Source organism: Mesoplodon densirostris, chromosome 11, assembly GCF_025265405.1.
Source record: "Mesoplodon densirostris isolate mMesDen1 chromosome 11, mMesDen1 primary haplotype, whole genome shotgun sequence".
In the NCBI taxonomy this organism is placed as follows: domain Eukaryota; kingdom Metazoa; phylum Chordata; class Mammalia; order Artiodactyla; family Ziphiidae; genus Mesoplodon; species Mesoplodon densirostris.
Window position 1 is genome coordinate 44,353,441 of NC_082671.1, and position 19,012 is coordinate 44,372,452.

General features: G+C 40.9%; 1 protein-coding gene across 11 annotated transcripts in view; it reads left to right on the forward strand.

Moving 5' to 3' along the window:
* The window catches only part of R3HDM2 (R3H domain containing 2), a 152,471-nt gene that overhangs the window by 109,218 nt on the left and 24,241 nt on the right, over positions 1-19,012 (forward strand). For 3 of the 11 annotated variants that reach the window (XM_060113879.1, XM_060113890.1, XM_060113885.1), the window contains 10 exons: positions 2,377-2,400; positions 4,224-4,265; positions 6,310-6,396; positions 6,878-7,004; positions 8,033-8,111; positions 8,767-8,826; positions 9,386-9,526; positions 9,959-10,067; positions 12,832-12,927; positions 15,812-15,843. In XM_060113879.1, coding sequence (XP_059969862.1) covers positions 2,377-2,400; positions 4,224-4,265; positions 6,310-6,396; positions 6,878-7,004; positions 8,033-8,111; positions 8,767-8,826; positions 9,386-9,526; positions 9,959-10,067; positions 12,832-12,927; positions 15,812-15,843 — 797 coding nt within the window. The remainder of the gene's footprint in view (positions 1-2,376; positions 2,401-4,223; positions 4,266-6,309; positions 6,397-6,877; positions 7,005-8,032; positions 8,112-8,766; positions 8,827-9,385; positions 9,527-9,958; positions 10,068-12,831; positions 12,928-15,811; positions 15,844-19,012) is intronic. The other 8 variants (XM_060113884.1, XM_060113888.1, XM_060113880.1 and 5 more) reach the window with 5 other exon arrangements.

The following is a 19,012-nucleotide window of genomic DNA, read 5'->3' on the forward strand; positions in this document are numbered from 1 at the left end:
ACTATCAAAAAACAAACTGTATACAAACACATATTTGACAAGTCATAATATGGCTTATACAATAAACCATATTTTTAATTAAAAATTTTTTTTAAATTTTTGGCTGCATTGGGTCTTCATTGCTGTGCATGGGCATCCTCTAGTTGCAGCGAGCAGAGGCTACTCTTCGTTGCGGTGTGCGGACTTCTCATTGCGGTGACTTCTCTTGTTGCGGAGCATGGGCTCTAGGCACGCAGGCTTCAGTAGTGGTGGCACATCGGCTTAGTTGCTTCCACGGCCTGTGGGATCTTCCCAGACCAGGGCTCAAACCCTTGTTCCCTGCATTGGCAGGCGGATTCTTAACCACTGCACCACCAGGGAAGTCCCTACAATAAACTCTTAAAACTAGAGCTGCGTGGCTTTACACACAGTGTTAAATTCATATCCTGGTTGTGTTAAAGCAGTCAGCATTTTCTGGTCAGAAATAGTCTCTGAACTTGCCACTTGGTAAATGTGAGTGAGAGGAATTTTATTCTTTAGTTGCCTTATTGTTTTCCATCCGAATTCATACTACAGTGCAGATATGATGGCAGTAGATGGCCAGCCGAGCTTTTTCCAGGGCTCCTCTTTGGTACCCAGCCAGACTCTGGGCCTCCTCTAGCTTACCTGTTCCAGTTCTCTTCCCTGTGGTCACTACTAGTTTCCTGTGTTACCCAAGCCCAAATTATATAAATCCTTTCCTTCTTGCCCAGGGGTGAGACTGGTCTTTATTATATGCTTAGGAGATAGACTGTTAATTGTAGTAAGTTAGTTTAAAGAGCAGTAGCAATAACATTTTGGAGCATCTAGAAACTTGAAGCATGATTTCTCTTAACAACCCAATTCACCTAGGCCTTGTCTCACGTAAAGATTAAGACAGCAACAACATAAAAGGATGAATTAAAATCAGATAACTCTGTGAAGTATTTTGTTCTCTAGCTACCTGCTTTTCTGCTATTTTTCCTCTTACAGTTTGCCAGATCTCTGTCATGGCTGCTTTTCTTTCCATTATCTTTTGCATGTGAATTGTCATTCCCAGCCCATCCTTCCAGAGTTTATGGAGACAGTCCGCCACTGTTCCAGCTATACTTCTAGCTTCCACTGATCCCAATAATGAATTTTAAATCCTCAGGACAAATAAGTGTTGAATGTTTAATTATGTGCTGTCATGTTACATGGAAGATAATAATTAAATGAACTTTTTGGTGCAAGTTACTCTATTCTCAGGAGACAATTTTAAGTGGTGTTCTGAACTCCTGTTGTGTGTTCTTCTTGAAGATAGACAGAAAAGAAAGGGTGACTATAGGTTTTATACGCCTTATGGATACTTACTTGGTTTAAGAATGTCTTCACCTGGATATACAGATAGATTGTGTGGGAGGCTGGGTGGGGAACCTGCCTCCCCTCAGACTCCTTTTGTTGCTGCTGGAGCAGGTGGAGTTGCTGCTGCCATCTGCTGGAGCTTCTGCTCCTTTAACAAAGTCTTGGCCACCCTTCAGAAGCCCTCTCCCCTCCATCACTGTTCCCCTTCAACAGCACTAAAAATTCTGCTCTTTCTCTTACCTTCCCCGCAACTCACACCTGATAAGTTTCCGCAAGAATCTTACTGACGCTGTCAAGAGAGTGCCTGTTATGAATTGGAGCTGGAAAGTTTGAGGAAAGGGGACTTTCATTACTTGTACTGTGTGAGACATATTCTTGGAATCAGCAATTGGAACTCAGAACATCTTTGGCATGGAAACAGTGCTATAAAGGGCAGGTTCTGAGATTCAGTTTAGAATGGGCAAGTCCTGACTTAACACATACTGAACTTAGGTGGATCCTTTAAATAACCTAGCTGGGCTTTCTGCCTTTATACTTGTAATCCCCTCTGATTCAGCTACCATACTGCTTTAGAAAGATGGCTATGAAATAAAGATCTGATTGTGTTAATTCTCTACAGAGTTTGTGTGTGTCTCCTTGCCCTAGGCTAAGTCCCAGATTTGTCAGCATGGCATATTGTGACCTAGCCCTTGCCTGCCATCCATCCACCTCTGGAATCCCATGCTCCAGCATTAACTGATTCGCTGGCCCCTGAAAAGTTTGGAGAAAGCATGCTTTTACACTTGCTTTCTCTGCCTAGAATGCCCTCCTTGGTATTCTTTCCCTGGCCTCCTCCAGGTCAGTTTAGGCTCATCATTTGTATCTCCAGGGCCCAACACAGTTCCTTGCAGGCACTCAATATTTGTGAACATGTGAATTTGTGAATTCCTAGGTTTGAGTTAGACACTTGTGCTCCTCTAGCACTCCATGAGTACCTCTGTAATGCACTTAATGTCCTGTATTGTAATTGTCTATTTGTCTTGTCTTCTCCAACAGGATTATGAGTTCCTTTTTGACAAGGTTTGTGTCTTTTATCTCTGTATCCTCCAGTAGTTAGCATGGTGCCTGATACATATTAGGCTTTCAGTATGTGTTTGACTATTTAATGAAAGTTATGCATTCCGAGAAATAAGCAGATTTATACATTGTTTGTAGGGTTATAAATTGGTATAACTTCTTTGAAGGGCAATTTAGCAATACTTTATAAAATTTTTAAATGGACTATACCATATTTGTAGATATACTCAATGATATGGTCATTGAAGCATTGTTTATACTAACAAAGATCAGAAACATCCTAAATGGTGTAGTTTAAGGGACTGGTAAAATAAGTTATGGTATGGCCACACAATGGAATACCATGTAGCCATTAAGAAAAACAGTGTCTCTTCGATGGAGGTATCCTTGAAAAAAAGTTTAAAAGTAAGGTTTAGGGCAGTGTGTACAGTATCCGTCTATTTGGTTTAAAAAAAAGTATGTGTACACGTGTACAATAATCTTATAGATGCACAAAAGATCCCTTGTAAAAGATTACAATAAATTCAGCACTAGTTGATCCTTTAGGAGGGATCCAGGTAGCTGGGGGACAGATATGAAAGGAGACTTACTATTCTGCATACCTTCATTATAACTCTTGAATGTTTGTGTCGTGTGTATGTTATAACTTATTTGAAAAAAATAGTGACAAATACTGCTTCACATTCCTGGACTGTGATTCTTCCCTTATTATAACAGATCTTGCCACTGACCAGATTCACCATCATTTCTCACTTTTTCCATCCACCTTTCCGGTTCTCCATTTTGCATTGTAGCAGTGTTGTTTGGTAACTAGTGAAGAGGACAAAGGAAAGAAATCCTCACCTACCCAGGACCATGCTGGTACTCTGCCTCCATCTGTTTCCCCTCCTCCACCCACCAGCCTCAGGTTTTTCCACACCCCAGTGGCAGTGAGTTCCATTCCAAACATCTTAGAAGCCCTAAGTGTCATACATAGCTCTAAGTGTCACCCAACCTCTTCCCGAAAGTCCTCATTTTGACTTCTCAGCTATTCAAAACCTTACCAACTAATTAGTCATTCTTTCCCTCATCCCACCTCAGGCCCTCATTCTTCATCTTCCTCAGCTTCTATCCTGCTCTTTACTCGCTCTCCTTACCTCCCTTTGCTCTGGAGGTCTTATCCACATCTTCCATGCTCCCTTCATTTTATCCTGTCCCATCTTATATCTTATATCCATGACCCAGACAGGCTATAAGAGCCTCCACCAGGAGCTTAGAACTGGGAGAATTCTCATATTCAGGGAGGTAAGCAGTTGGCAAGAAGAGCCTTTATTCCATTTCTGCAGCCACAGGGACAGGTCTTTTGAGTATCTCAAGTTAGAACTCTCAATGTGTTGTCCTATAAAGGTGTTATTTTAAGTGATGGTTAGGAGCCATATTTCACACCCACTATGGGCTAAATAGGCTCCTGTTAGCAAGCTTGGGAAAAAAAACACTCTCTTGTGCTATGGTAGTGACATTTCCAGAAGCATCCTAATCAGGAGAGGATTCCTTGGTTTATCCAAAAGTAATTTTTATCAATCTGTGAAATAGGCCAACCAGTCAATATCTTTCTATTCTTTATCTTCATGGTGAGTGGTGATTTGTCTGTATGTGGCCTGTGGTCCCTTCCATGTCACAGTTGCTAGAGTTGTAGCATAGGGGACAACCACAACAACTGGGTCTCATCATAGTTTGGCTATTATAATGGTTTTAAAGTTAGTGCTTTTTCTCTGTAAACTTGTATTGCTTTTAACTTAAGTGTTTGTTTCCCCCACCTTTAATATTTTCTAATCCCCTTCTAACAGAGGCGGACATCCAACCACGGTCATGCCAGGAAAAGAGCCAAGGTGAGAGCCCTTCCTCTATAGCTTCTTTTCTAGTGTTATTGGTAGTACATTGCACAGATGGACTTATCACTAATAACTAGTTTATTTGGATTATATATAGGCAGAGTTTGCCTGTCCCTTGTACCCTGATTGTGAACATGCATACACACACACACAAACATGCACGCACATATACATATGTCCTATTGGAATGTCTGGCTTTATTTTTCTCCATTATCTTTAGTTCAGTCACAGTCTATTTCTGATACCTGAAAGGATACCCAGCCAGAGCCTCCCACAAACAAAGCCTGAGCACACTGGTACTGGTTCTGCTGTAATGCCAGTTTCTCTGCTCATCTCTGGCTCTCTTATTTTGCCCCCCAGAGGTTTTGGGGTTTTTTGCCATGTGAATTTTCTTTAAGATAAATCCTCTACCATTAGTAAAATGATTCAACATTTTTGGACATCCTAAAAATATAGACTGTTTTGTTTCGATTCACTTTTTAGGTTGGGGCAAAGAGGAGGATTTTGTTTTTAATCATTGTATGATAAAATTAGCACATCACAGATTATTTTAAGCAGTGTTATCAGGTAGGGCTATAGGTGTTAGTGTGTGATAGCTTTTTAATTTTAATTAGGGAACAGTAAAATATTAAACTTTTCTTACATTGGGAAGAATTGTCCATCGAAGTAATAATTAAGGGTGTCCACCCCTTTCCCCTTGAAAAATAATGGCAGAATTTGGGAGTGTCCCAGCCAGTATGTGGCTTGGGTTTGAAGAAGACTATGATTTATGATAAATTGGCTCTGTGGCTTGCCTTACATGGCCTAATCCACAGTGATGGGCTTGACAGTAAGGTTTAAAACAGAGGGTGTTCAGGATTTCCATGATGGTCCAGTGGTTAAGACTCCACGCTTCCAACGCAGGGGGTGCAGGTTCGATTCCTGGTCAGAGAACTAGGATCCCACATGCTGCGGGGCATGGCCAAAAAGAAAAAAAACAGAGGGTGTTCTCTGCTACTTCACTTCCCCCCAAACCTTAGAAATAAGTAAGACAGTTATTATCGTTATTATTTCCATTTTACAGAGGAGGAAGCTTGGGCTTATAGAGTTTGAGTGAGTTTGACAGAGGACATTTATTAGTAAGTGGCAAAACTAGGCTTGAAGTCAGTTCTTCAGACTTGCAAATTCTTTTCATTATACTGTGCTACCTGGAATACACATACCATGTTTTGTGCTTTTATATTTACTGTAAACTTTGATTTTATTGTAAGAACTCTCAATAAATGTTTATAGGTAGATTTCTAATGAGTCACTATAATTTTTGACTTTGGAGATACCTAGGAGAGCAGTGATTTATAAAGTGGAATTCAGATCTTTTTGGGATTCTCCAGCCAGCATAAGTAAACCAAGTGGATTAGTTGTCACACTGAATCCCAAATGTTAGAAAGTTTTCTTTCTTTCTATGTTTTTCTTAGACACTTCTTTCCATACCCTTGCCACCTCAGGTTTAGAGTCACTTAGCATTTATCGTCTACTTCATACTAGGCACTATTTATGATACATGTGTTTACATGCTTTATATAATCTAATTCTCACACCAACCCATTAAGCATTTTTATCCTGCTTTTATTGAGGACCAAAAAGAGACCCAGAGAGGTCAAGTAATTTGCTCAATATCTCATATCTCAAACCAGGAGTTGAAGCTAGGACTTCTGGTTCTTAAATCCAGTCTTTCTACTAAGCTCTGGTGCTGTGTATCCTCAGTAAACTTCTGAGTGTGATATTGGAGCACTGAGCTAGAGAGAGAGGAGAGCTAAGCAAAGTGGTTTTCCTATCATCTGTCCAAAGTAGTTGTTTTGTTTTTATATATCTGCTGTTGTGAGCAAGAGAATTATCTTTCAAGTGAATCAGGAATGAATGAGTAGGACCTGTTTGAAGGAAAAAAAAAAAACCCTATTTATGGGGGAAGCAACTAACAGAGCCAAAGAGAATGCCCTTTATTCAGCCAAAAGCTTTCCCAGTGTCCACCAAGGGAATATGTATGTGTATTTCTTTTTTTCAGTCTAATTCCAAGCTGAAGTTGGTGCGCAGCCTTGCAGTGTGTGAGGAGTCCTCTGCCCCGTTTGCTGACGGGCCAGTAGAAACCCAGGTAGGTCCTTTATAAGAGTAAGCGTAGCTTTTGAGTTTGGCAGTTGTTTGCTAAACTGGTGTAGCAACCACGGCATCAACATTAGGCTTGGAAATCAGGGTAGAGGAGCTTCAAAACAGACTGTTGCAGTCAAATAGGGCATGGGTGAGAGCATGAAGTATAGGTCTTCACACCTGGACCACCTGGATGATGCAGACCCACACCTTTCCCTCTGGTGGTTAGAACCATTTCCATTCCAATTCATATGGCAGGAACAGCAAGCATAACTTGAGCTTTCCATACAGTAGGCTGTGATTGTTGACAGAAAAAGCTTAGCCTCTACCCTTTTGGTAGAACAAAAGCTAAAACAATTTAATTAACAAAATATTCTCTTTTGTAAGAGAATGCTGCCACCCTAAGATTTGCCTTCTTTAAGATTTCAGAGGAGCTGCAGGAGAGTTGTTTTCCCCTTTGATTATATTTCTCTTTCCCCTTGTCCAAGGATATAATTCAGTTGCACATCAGCTGCCCCTCTGACAAGGAGGAAGAAAAGTCCACAAAGGATGTCTCTGAAAAGGAAGACAAGGACAAAAACAAAGAAAAGGTCCCAAGGAAGATGCTGTCTAGAGGTGAAGACTTTCCCCCTTTCTCATCTGTCCTGGGGCCTGGCTCTGCAGTGCCGTTTCCTTCCATCTTTCCTTCCACTGGCCTTATTGGCCCAACAGTTCCTAGTGTCCTGCTGACTTCTTCGTTGTTTGGGGAGGTGCCTAACTAAGTTACTTTCTTTGCTGCTTTATCCAGCCCTGCCTTAAGGGCTGACAGAGAGCTATTCCATTAACATTGGGCTACCCATAGGGGAGGACATTGTAGTCAATTCTGATTTTATTTTTGCTCTGGAATAAGTAGTGATGGATCATCACTGGTAGCAGATTCTCTAGATAATATTTATATTTTGTTTTGGGGATGCTTGGAGTGATTTTTTTTAATAATATAAATTTGCATGTAAGTATTAAGCCCTCTTTGGATTTAAATTCTTGGGCTGGTAGCCAAAAGACATGGTCCGTAAAAATGATAATTAAGGGAATTCCCTGGCGGTCCAGTGGTTAGGGCTCGACGCTTTCACTTCTGGGGACCCAGGTTTGATCCCTTGTCGGGGAGCTAGGATCCCACAAGCTGTGCGGTACGGCCCCCCCCCCAATTTTTTTAATGATAATTAAGAGGAAAAAGGCAATCTTAGGATTAAAATTTTATAAATAAATATAAATAATCATATAAATAGTCAACATTTGAACATATCTGCTGAGATTCTGGAAAATTCAGCCCTGTCTGTCCTTACCTAGAATTTATTTTCCTTAACTAGAATAAAACCTTTGTTTTGGTCTGGACATTCAATAAATACTTATTGATGGCAAGGTGGCTTTTCAATGTAATATGAATGTAACACTGTGACCCAGATTCCACCTTATATCACTGTCATGGGGAATTTTGAGGGGCTGGCAAATCAAGGTCATTCTGATTTTTAAGCTAAAAATCCTGAAGTCAGATTCTCCTTTCCTGTTCTCATGTCTCCTGATCAGGTTGTGGGCTTCTGCTTGGGGTTAGAGATCTTGCAAGGCAGTTTCATTTATTTTTAATTTATTTCACTGTGGTGTTCTAGACTCCAGCCAAGAATATACGGACTCCACTGGAATAGACCTACATGAATTTCTTGTAAATACACTGAAAAAGAACCCAAGGTAATAACATGATTTGATGGAAGGGGGAAAGGGGCCAGGACCAGCAGAATACCCAAGAGGCCAAATAGCTTCTCAGAATTTTTCCATTATTAGAATCTAGGATGCCTAGCCCCCGACACACCATTTCTCTCCAGAGTAGTTTTATATTCTGTTGGGAGATTCAGAATACCCTCATATTGAGGTTCCTGCTTCCAGAAGAGTTGAGAAAAATTCTTTGGAAGAAGAATGCAGACAAAGAAATATGAAGGCTTGAGAATACAATTAAAAAGCACAGAAGAAAAAATAATTGATTTGTACCAAAGCTAAATCATACTTGTTTAAAAATTCTATAAATAACTAGATGGAGTATAGAATAATGATTAGATTTATAAGTATAAAGTATGTGTTTATGGGAGTATGACTGGCAACAGAATTAGGTTTCTGACAAGGAAAATAAAGTACATTATTAGGAGGCTTGATTGTTTTTCTTTTTTAAAGTAACATAAGACAGGGCAGTGAGGCTCAGCAGCCTTTGCATTTTTGATCCACTCTCGGGGTTTGGATCTATTCCTCCCTTCAGCTTGTATAGTGAGCAGGCTGTGTTTTCAATCCTTGCTTTCAATGTCTATGGGAGGGCTGCCTTTTGTTTTGTTTTGTTTTAATCTTTTTTAAACAGGGACAGAATGATGCTGCTAAAATTAGAACAGGAGATTCTGGACTTTATTAATGACAACAAGTAAGTTACTTGAATGAAATACACATTAGAGGTGGGAGGGGTACTGGAAAGAAATTCAGGTAAAATTTTAGGATATCCCTCTTTCATCGTTCCCTTAAAGTCTGAATTTGGAAGTAATAACTCACTGGGAACCAAAAGGAGTTGGGGAGAAGTAATCAGAATGGATCAAAAAGTGTATGTGTGGAAACTAAATGAAGTTTTTAAGTTATTGCTTAGACTTGAGTTGAAAAAAGTTTAGCAGCTAGCCCTTATCCCATATTTCACTATTCTTAAGTTTTTCCCTTTTTTCTTGTAGAATATCATCTAGGTGGGTGAGACCTAGGGCTTATTGCATAAGGAGTAGTCTTAATGAGGATAGTGGGTCAGAGGGATCTATAAAATACTGTAGATAAAGTTGAGAGAACCTTTTTGGTTACCATCAAGTAAATATCTTCCTTATAATAATGTCTCTTTCTCCTAAGAAATTCCCCACTTTCAACACTTGTAAGAAAAATTGCAATTGGTTGTTATTGCTGTTACTTGTCCTTATTTCACTTTTTCCCCCTGGGTTTCCCTGCAGCAACCAGTTCAAGAAGTTCCCTCAGATGACCTCATATCACCGGATGCTATTACATCGGGTAGCTGCCTATTTTGGGATGGACCACAATGTTGACCAAACTGGAAAAGCTGTCATCATCAACAAAACCAGTAACACAAGAATGTAAGGGAGGAAACCACAGATTGGGAAGACTTTCCTGGGATAGCCTTTGGGGTGGAAGAGGAAGGTGTAGGATCAAGATTTCTCTTTCTGGAGAGGGGACAGTGGAGGGAGGGTGGGTTATATTATCAATTTCTACTCTTTGTGAGGCCTTGGAAATAGATGTTAGAGGCACTAGTGTTTTGTGAAGACTGGCTCCTGGCCTCTCTTCACCTTTAGTGATAGGACAGGTGTAATTTTGGAAGAAGATAAGTTATAGATGTATAAAGAACAGTCCCAGAGGATTTCTTTAAAACTTTCATGTGACTCTTTGGTTCCCTGACTTCAGAAATCCCCTGGGTGGGAGTTGTAGAATTTAAGAGAACTATACTAGGAGGTCTGCTTCCTGACAAGAGTCTTTCTTCCCTTCCTTCCACATTTCTCTCCCAATCCCAGCCCTGAACAGAGATTCTCAGAACATATAAAGGATGAGAAGAATACAGAATTTCAGCAGAGATTCATTCTCAAGAGAGATGATGCCAGTATGGACCGAGATGATAACCAGGTGAAGAATGGAAAGGGTTGGGTCTATACAGAGAGATTGCAGTAAGAGAAACTGGGAGGGGAGAAGAATTTTTGTGGATGGAGAAAACTCGAAATATCTTAGTGTGGAAAAAAGTGTTGAGCTATACTGAGTTGGCTTTGGCTTAATGTTGAGGACTAACTGCACTTGTTGAGCTAAATGCCACCCTCTTAGCCCCAGAGAGACATGGTGCTGAGGTTTGCTGGGTTTTCTCATTTGGCCTGGAACTCCCTGGTTCTGCCACTGACTTCTAACTCCACTTCATTTTGGGACAAAGCAAGGTCCCTCCCTGCTTCAGCCTTGATTCAGCTGATGGCTCCCTTCTTTTTTTCTTTAATAGTTCTGGATTTCTTTGGTAACCACCCAAAGCTACTTTATCCCACTTCCACTCTTCCTATCTCAGGGCTAGCCTTGAACTTGGAAAATTGTTATCTAATTTACCCACTTGTAAAGGTGTTTCTGATCCCTTTCTGCAAACTCCTTATTCTTTTCCCAACTTCTTCCACCAAGGTGAGTGAGTTAATTTGGCTTTTGATGCTGGGAACCTCAGGCAGGTTTTTGATCCACTCCTGTGGGAATAAGAAGTGAAAAGTCTGCCCCATCCCTTCATTTATGGGCCTGGCTTTTGCCCTGGTTTCTAGCCCATCCTTCAGATAGTGATGTTTGGGGGTTAGTTTTCCTAGCTTCATGGGGTTAAGATCCAGCCTGCTTCTGCTTAGCCTCCAAAGGAGGTTAGGTAGAGAACTAGGATTAAGGTTTAAAGAATATGGTTGGGTAAAGCCAATAATTAGTCTTGCTAATTAATGATAACTATAATAATATCTTACCTCTAGAGTCAAAATTAGTTTTCTTTGGATATTGTATGGTCTTGAGACCAGGACTTTTCCTGCTTGCTACTTGAGTATTTGAGGGAGTCCTTTTGAGAAAAGTGCCATTATCTATCGTGGACAAACATGCTGGGTCAGATTGAAAACAATGAAACATACAAAAAGACAAATAAAATTTAAAACACAAGAAAGAGCCTTTCCATCCTGATGCCCTTCTCTCCATTTTCCCAAAACCCCTTTTCTGTGGATCAGGAATTATTCAGGCCTAGAGGCATATTGGGGTGGAATGGAATCTCTCCCTATTGTGAACTTTTCATCTCTCAGCTTCAGGCTTGATCCATAATAGGGTAGGTTCTATGCACTGTCTTTCGGTAATATTAATAATAAACACAGTAACTGCTATTTTATTGAGTGTTTTCCCTGAACTAGCCTCTGTTCTAAACACATTATATGCATTATCTCTTTTAATCCTCCACACAACCCAATCTAGATGGGGGTTATTAGCCCCACTTTAAATATAAGAAAACTGAGCTAGGAGATGTTAAGTTACTTGCCTTAAGTGACATTACTCAGAGGTAGCAGAGCTGAGATTCTGCCTGACCTCAAAACCCAATGCTCTTTCTATTCTGCCATTGGTTTACCAGTGCTAGGGGCTAAGGACAGTATAGCACCTCGCGGTCCTATGTCTTCTTGGAATGGGATTTGTAAAAGGACAGTTAGCAGAATTTAGCTTATTTAGGCTGGTGAGAACTACATCTAGTCAAAAGTTGATACTCCTGAAGTTAGCTTACCTCTGGAGAGTGGTGAAGTCCAGGAAGATCAGCCTAGAGGAGCAGTCTCCTTGGTTGCTTCATCTGAAACTTTGAAAGCCTCTGGATGGAAGGTCAGAATCTTTTATAACCTGATGACATGCATTTGATGACTTACCTCCCTCAGAGCACCTTGCTTTAAAGAGCAGTATGGAAAAGGACACTCTATAACATCCTACCCAGGACAGTGCTCACAACTCACAGGCTAAGAGAGGAAAAGACAGTGGTGGAGAGTTGGGTCATAGGCTAGCCAGAAGTGGTGGTCTGGCCAGCCATCCCCTCTAGTCACCTCACTACATTTTTCAGAGAATGTAAGGTTCTCTGTCCTCCATTTACTTATCCCTTTCTATCGTTCTACCTCTCCCCTTTCTCAATACCGTATCTCATTTGTCTGGTCCTTTCTCTGTCCACCCTTCTTTCTGTTCTATTCTCCTTTTCTTTCTCTTTTCTTCTTTGTGTTGCTCTGTTCTCTTCTCTATTTCTGTAAGCTCTCTCTCTTTCCCTCCCTCCAGTAGCTATAGTTAAGATGAGGAAAAATGCTTAAGCTCTGAGTTTAGCTTCGCCCTTGGGATTTCACTTCCAAGGCCCTCTTTGCTGAGCTGTGTGTGACTTGGGTCTACAGGCCATGGCGTTAGTGACTAAAAAAGGGATAATGTCAGGTGCTAGTTCTGTAAAAACTCTTCTAAATTTAGCTCTGCTAAATACCTGTTTCTTCTCCCTCTCTAGCTTCCTCCTATCCCTTGCTTTCCCTCCAAAGCAATGTTGTTTATTCCCTGGGCTGTTCTCTTCATCCTTACTGATTGGAGAGTACCTGATTACACAAGGAAGCAACCCAATCCTTATAAAAAGTTATTGTTCTTGATACTCTGGTTGGTTGGGGGGGTGGGGAGATGGAGAGGCCCCAACCATCCAGAAAACCTGATCTCCCAAACTGCATGGTCAGATGTACCCAGTGAAACCTGTCCAACACTGGAAATTTTATTTATTTATTTATTTTTCCATTTTTTTGATGGCAACTATAAACTCTCCCGGTTTCTCTTCCTTGCTGGTGTGCAGTGAGCTTGCAGTACGAGGAGAACTTAACTAGCTTAATTCTGCTCATCGATCTAGATCAGAGTTCCATTGCAGGATGGAAGGAGGAGCAAGTCAATAGAAGAGAGAGAGGAGGAATATCAAAGGGTCCGAGAGAGAATATTTGCCCGAGAGGTAAGTGTAGCTTCTGAGAGTTGTCAGCCCCTAGCTTTTAGCTCTTAATCTTTGGAACTGTGAATGGAATGAAACCTCCATAAATGCTTTGTTGTTTTTTTCTGATTTTGTTTTTAACCAACATCAGCCAGTCCCATATTTGATCTCTAAAATTACATGTGGCTTATTAGGAAGCTGTAGGTTTTTATTCTTACTACTTTTAATGCATATGGCATATAAAGAGAACAAATGGAGTGGCTGAATTTGGTAGATATGATTAGATGGACAATAGAAATGGTTTTGGCAGGGCTTATGGAAGGGCCCTGAATCTTGCCCGTCAAACCCTCCTGCTTACCCTCTTTCACTTCCACTGTCCATTTTAGGCATCTTTGCTTCTAAGTGGAAGACTTAGTGTCCACACAGCGTATACATTCATCTTGTTTGGCCAGGCTCATTTTTAGGCTATGTTGGTGATTATCAGAGCACAGATGTGGCATCCATTCTCTGAGCTCCACATTCCACATGCACAGAGGGTACCACTCACTATTCCCTACAGTCTCGACCTGAATAGGAAGTCTCTTCCTTCCTTTCTTACCTTGTTTCTTAGAGTAGGACTGCTCCGTGGGCCAAAAGGCAACATGGATTATTATAGGCAACTTTATTCTTAAGAATTGTGGGCCATATCAGATATACTTGGTACCCCTGTATCTGGTGGCCTTTGCCTACCAGACTGAACAGAAATATAGGAGAAACTCAGGAAGGTCAAGAGAGAAACAAATCTCTGGAAAATGTATGATCCAGATAGCAGCACCATCTTAGAGTCAAAGTAGCAAACAGAGGAAGAAGAGCCAGCCTCCCTTTGCCATCAAAAGATGGCCAGTTCTAGTCAATATACTTAGATAGACACTACTCTCCTCCCATTTCCCCACTCTCCCCTCCCTCATCAAGACAAAAATATATATATCTTCTCATCATCACCTAGTTCAGAAAAATATTGTCTCTAACTTCTAGAAAACTGAACTCCTCTGTGAGCTTGTTCCATTGTCTCAGGAGACCCAAGTGTTCCAAGGAGCCTCACTGTGGACAGATACACAACAAACCTTCTGGCCCAAAGTCCAAGGAGAAGGAATCTTCTTATGTTACGTAGTCTTCCATTCTGAGTCAGAAAAATCCATCCTCCAAATTATCCAACTATAGCCCAAAGACGGTTTTCTAACTTTATCTGCAAATCAGTTGAGTGGAATGAGAGGAGAGAGGTCATTTGTACATGACTACGGCTGGTGATGACCCTAAACTGTGGACAGGGCAGGATGGTGGATGTTAATAGCAAACACTTATATAGTGCTTATTATCTTTCAGACCCTGTTCTTAGAGCTTTGTGCACATTAATTTATTTAATCCTCACACTAGGCCTGTGAGATAGGTTACATTATTTTCCTCATTTTATAAATGAGGGACTGAGGCATGGAGAGGTTAAGTAACCCAAGATCACACCACTAGTTAGTGAAAGAGCTGGTATTTGAATTCAGGCAGTCTGGCTCCAGAGTCCACGCTCTTAAACCCCTAAAGTAAACCACCTCTTAATAGCTTGCTCTGCCCTGGGCTCTTTAGATTAAGAAGTTCCAGTGACCTCATAGCATAGCTATCTGTGGTGTGCTCCTCTGCTTCACTGACACATGGAAGATGACTTTCCCACTGTGCCAGCCATTAGCAAAGCCACTCGGAAAGCACAAGCAACTTTTAGTAGGATATTAGCGCTTATTATGAACAACACTGGAATATATCTATCTACAACCATAACAAAGTCAAAGTTAGCTCTTCTCTCCTTTTTTCTCTGATATCTAGTCTCTCAAGCCTCTACTAATATATGTATTCTTTGTTAAATCCTTATGGATTTATCACTTTCATTTCAGCACTTCCTAACCTTTGCTGTGGTAGAGGCATCAGGAATCTCAAAAGGTCTAGACAAGGAAAAATGGCCAAAGCCCACTATATGCCAAAGATTCTCATGTGGAGAGGAAAGAACCTGGCCAGTCAAAGGGAACTGCTTAAGGGTGGTGTTGTAGGTTGTGGCAGAGGGGAGGAAGAGGCGGTCCAAAAAAAAGGGGAGTGGCAAGAAGGGTGTTTGGATGGAAATGCTGCTGCTGCAGCCTTCTCTGGAGCCTGAGCTGTATATTGGGAAAGCTGCCCCACACAGGCTCTGCTCTGCATGGAGCCCCCTGTGCTCAGCAGCTGAATACTGTTGTTACCTTTTTCTAAGGCTCAGGAGTCCACCATAATGCTCACTTCACTCAGCAGCTCAATGGCTTTGTCAGGAAATGATCCCCAAAAGGAATGTTGTAGGCTTTTAATTTTCTCATTTTTTCTAGACTTTGAAAAGTACCTACTTCCCCAATTTCTTACTCTCCTTGGGTCTCAGGTCAGAATGTCTTTCATTTTGGCCAGTGTAGAGGACAGAAGTGGGATAGTCATTGAGGATGATTTCCAAAAAAACTAAATTTCTTTCTCTTGTGTCCCGTTTCCCTTCCTTTGAATACACTCTTTAGGACCAAGCACACCAATTATTATGCTCAGCTTACCTCTAGAGAGAATAAATTTAGAGCTAAAAAAGAAATAATAGTTAGGTTAATACTCTCCTTTCTCCTTTCCATACTCCTACCTTTATTGACCTCTCTTTTTAAACACTCTGTGGGAAGGCTAAAAATGCCGAATGCTCTTTTCCATTAAAGGTGAGAAGTCAGACTGGGTGTGTGGGTGTGGGTCATCCTGTCGCTGTTCCCTCTCTCCCTGTTGGGGTTGAGCTTGGTTTGAGGACCTTGGGTATTCATAGCATCATGGACACACATTTTGGTTATGCCATGCTGTTTTCTTATAAGTTATTTTCCGTTTTCTCCCCTTCACCTAGACTGGCCAGAACGGATATCTAAGTGACATCAGGTTAGTACCACTTAGCATGTTCCCTGCTTCTCATTGAGCTTTGTCAGTGAGGTTAATATAATCCTGTAATGATGCTTTTCTTTGATGTTAACCAACAGACTCTCCAAAGAAGCCTTTTCTTCTAGCTCTCACAAGAGAAGGCAAATTTTTAGGTACCTCTGTTTGGTCTATATCTCTCCTTGTTTTTTTGTTTTGTTTTTTTAATTTTATTTTGTTTTGCTCTAATCTTTTCAGCGGAGTGAGTTTGCTCCATGCATGGCTGCTTGTGGAATAAGTCAATTTGTGGTATTTGCAACATTGGATATTTTTCCCCATTAGAAAAAAAATGGCTATTGCTCAATGACTTTATTTTTATTGTTGCTGATTTCATTGTAAGTCCTGGGTAGGTGGTGAAGGGGACCAAATAAGTATGTCTAGGATAGGTACTGCTCTATCCCAGAAGTTTGCTGGAATTGGGCATTTCTGGAGGATTTCAGCATATATATATATTGAGGTAAAAGAACGGGTGTCTTCTGGCTACCTTTTCCGAATCTATGGAAAGATGTGAAGAGTTTATCCCTGACCCGGCATAGGGAATGTTTTGTATCCTTAAGAAAGAATAATACACACACCCATATAAAAAAACATACAAACACCTCTGTCTATGTAGTTTTCTCTTTGGGACAATGTAATGCTTAAGATGATCTCAGAAAGAACTTGTCTGCCTTAGAATGGACTTAGAGCATGTCTTTTATATGATTGTCCATGGTTTATTCTTAATGTTGGTGAAGGCTGCTGTACTAACCTCTCCAGTGCCTAATATTCTCCATCTTCCACAAAGCAGTCATGAGAACCACCCTTTCCTCTCAGTCTCTCAGTCCCACCCCAGACAATTACACAAGGCAGTGGTGAGAGAAGCATTTTAGGACCGCATCCCGGCACTAACTCATTTTAAGTATATTCTTTCCATGTTACCAATAGAAAAACTATAGAGTACAGAAAACCTGAGTATTTAATACTAGGATTCAGGTCTCACCCTTTTCAAAGGGTTTATCTCTTTTTCAATCCTAAGCTTGGTAGGAGCTGACTAACACATATTAGTTAGAGCTCTCATTCCCAGTACTTTAGTAGTCCTTTCCCTATTGTCCTTTCTAAAGCTAATTAAATCATGTGGAAATTGGGATAGCAAGATTTCCCCTTCTTGGGATGGAGGATTTATCTCCCTTTCCACATCTCTGAACTCTTTTTCCTGGAGCAGCCTGCCCTGAGGTCCATCTGAAAGCCCAGGCAGAAGGGCTCTGCATTGTTGGTGATGGTCGAGATAGATAGTAGAATCCCCCTTAAAAAAAAAAATCATGTTCCATAAACATCCCAGAATACCTATAGTAAACAGAAGTTTTAAATTAACTCCTGCATGTGACAATGCACAGTGCTTTATGGTTGTCAAAGTACACTGTATCTGACTGAATTCTCTCAATATCCTGATTTGGTAAGCTGGTTTACATGTAAGAAAACAAAAGCAGAGAGATTAAGTAGCTAACCCAAGTTTACATGGCTGTTAATGGGAAAACTGAGACTGACTCTTTGTCCCGTGTTCTTTTCACCACACTACACCAGCTCCCTACAGACATCACCCCTAATTAATTCACTGCTGAGAATGATGGCCTTATTAGTGCCATGGAGCATCAAACTGCGTCAAACTGTGCAGACAATAGCTTGAAGGATCTAGTGAGCAGGTGCAGTCCTCTCCTATCCAATCCTCCTTTTAAGTGGCTGCTTTCCATACTGAGTTTTGATTAAAGATCTAGGTCATCTAAACTGCAGCTCCATGGACTCTTAAGGGGGTAACTTCTTCCTCTATTTGGGTACTAGTCCAGAACTCAGATGATTAGAAGCAGATCTTCTCTAACTGCTTTAAACCTTTCTTCCCAGGTATGTGAAACAAACACTCATAACACCAGATTCCATCATCCACATTGGCAGTAACTATGGCAACTTCTCTATTCTTTGGAAGATTCTACTCCACTGATAAATAAGCCACACTGAGGCTTACTGATATTTATTGTCACCTCTTCCACAGGCCTCTCCACCCCAGACCCAATAAACGGGACTTTTCACGAGCACTAAATTCACTTGTAAAAACAAAGTCAGCTCCTGATTTCATAGGACTGTGAAGTGTGAATGTCCTCTGTCCTGCACCTCCATAACACAACCCAATCCATTTCTCAGAATTAAATCTGGTAAACTTTCCCTAATTGCCTTATTTTTAGTGAAGTACAAAACCATGACTAGAGATTAGGTTTAGTTGCAGAGCAAGAGAAAGAGAACTGATCTCTCTTCCTAGCCCAGACTCAGATTCTCTAATTCTCAGGGGTGTAGTGTACTAACCCAGGTAAGTCACAGGATCATCAGACAATCCACATGTGAGCACTTGGCCATTACTGTCTTGGGGGAATTGGGTCAGTACTTTGGCTCAAGTTTCCCAGAGTGTTTGGTTTAAAGTTGACTCATTCACTGTCTATCCCTGGTAGAAGAAGAAAGTAAATGGCAGAATTGTCCTAATAGAAGTATAGTGTTTGATTTAGGTATAAAAGGCCATTAGGGCTTGTCTTGCAAAATTCAAGTTCTAATGTCTAATGAGCAGCCTCATTCATTGCTACTGCTGTATCCCCATATCACACAAACCCACACGTCTTTATTGAGTCCGCTCAGTAAACATGAGCTATTGGCTCTCACTTCAGGTCGGTTCTATAACTGGAGAGTCCCTGATTTATACTTATTTCTTGTTTCCCATTCTACTTTTGACATCCCCAAGAGAAAGGGGTATTTTCCAGTCCTCTACTCTAACTATACAGAGAGAAGCAATGAGATTATATATACATCTACTTGGGATTCAGAGAATTAACATGTCCCTAACCAGCTCTGACAGTGTGTTCTTAGCCCACCGTGATTGGCTAAAAACTAAAATAGTGACGCTAGCATATATTTTGCCCATTTTCCCTACAGTACCTTTGGAATAGATATTCTAATAAAGAAAGGTATTTTCTTTAACATTAGTCCCTTAAGAAAAATACCTTTCTTTAGTAGAATAACTCTGAGCCTAATGTCTTGGAAGCTACCGGGGTTGGGATAGGGTTTTCTGTTTGCTTTGGGTGGGATGGTGGTGGAAAGGAGGGAACCCAAGCTACTA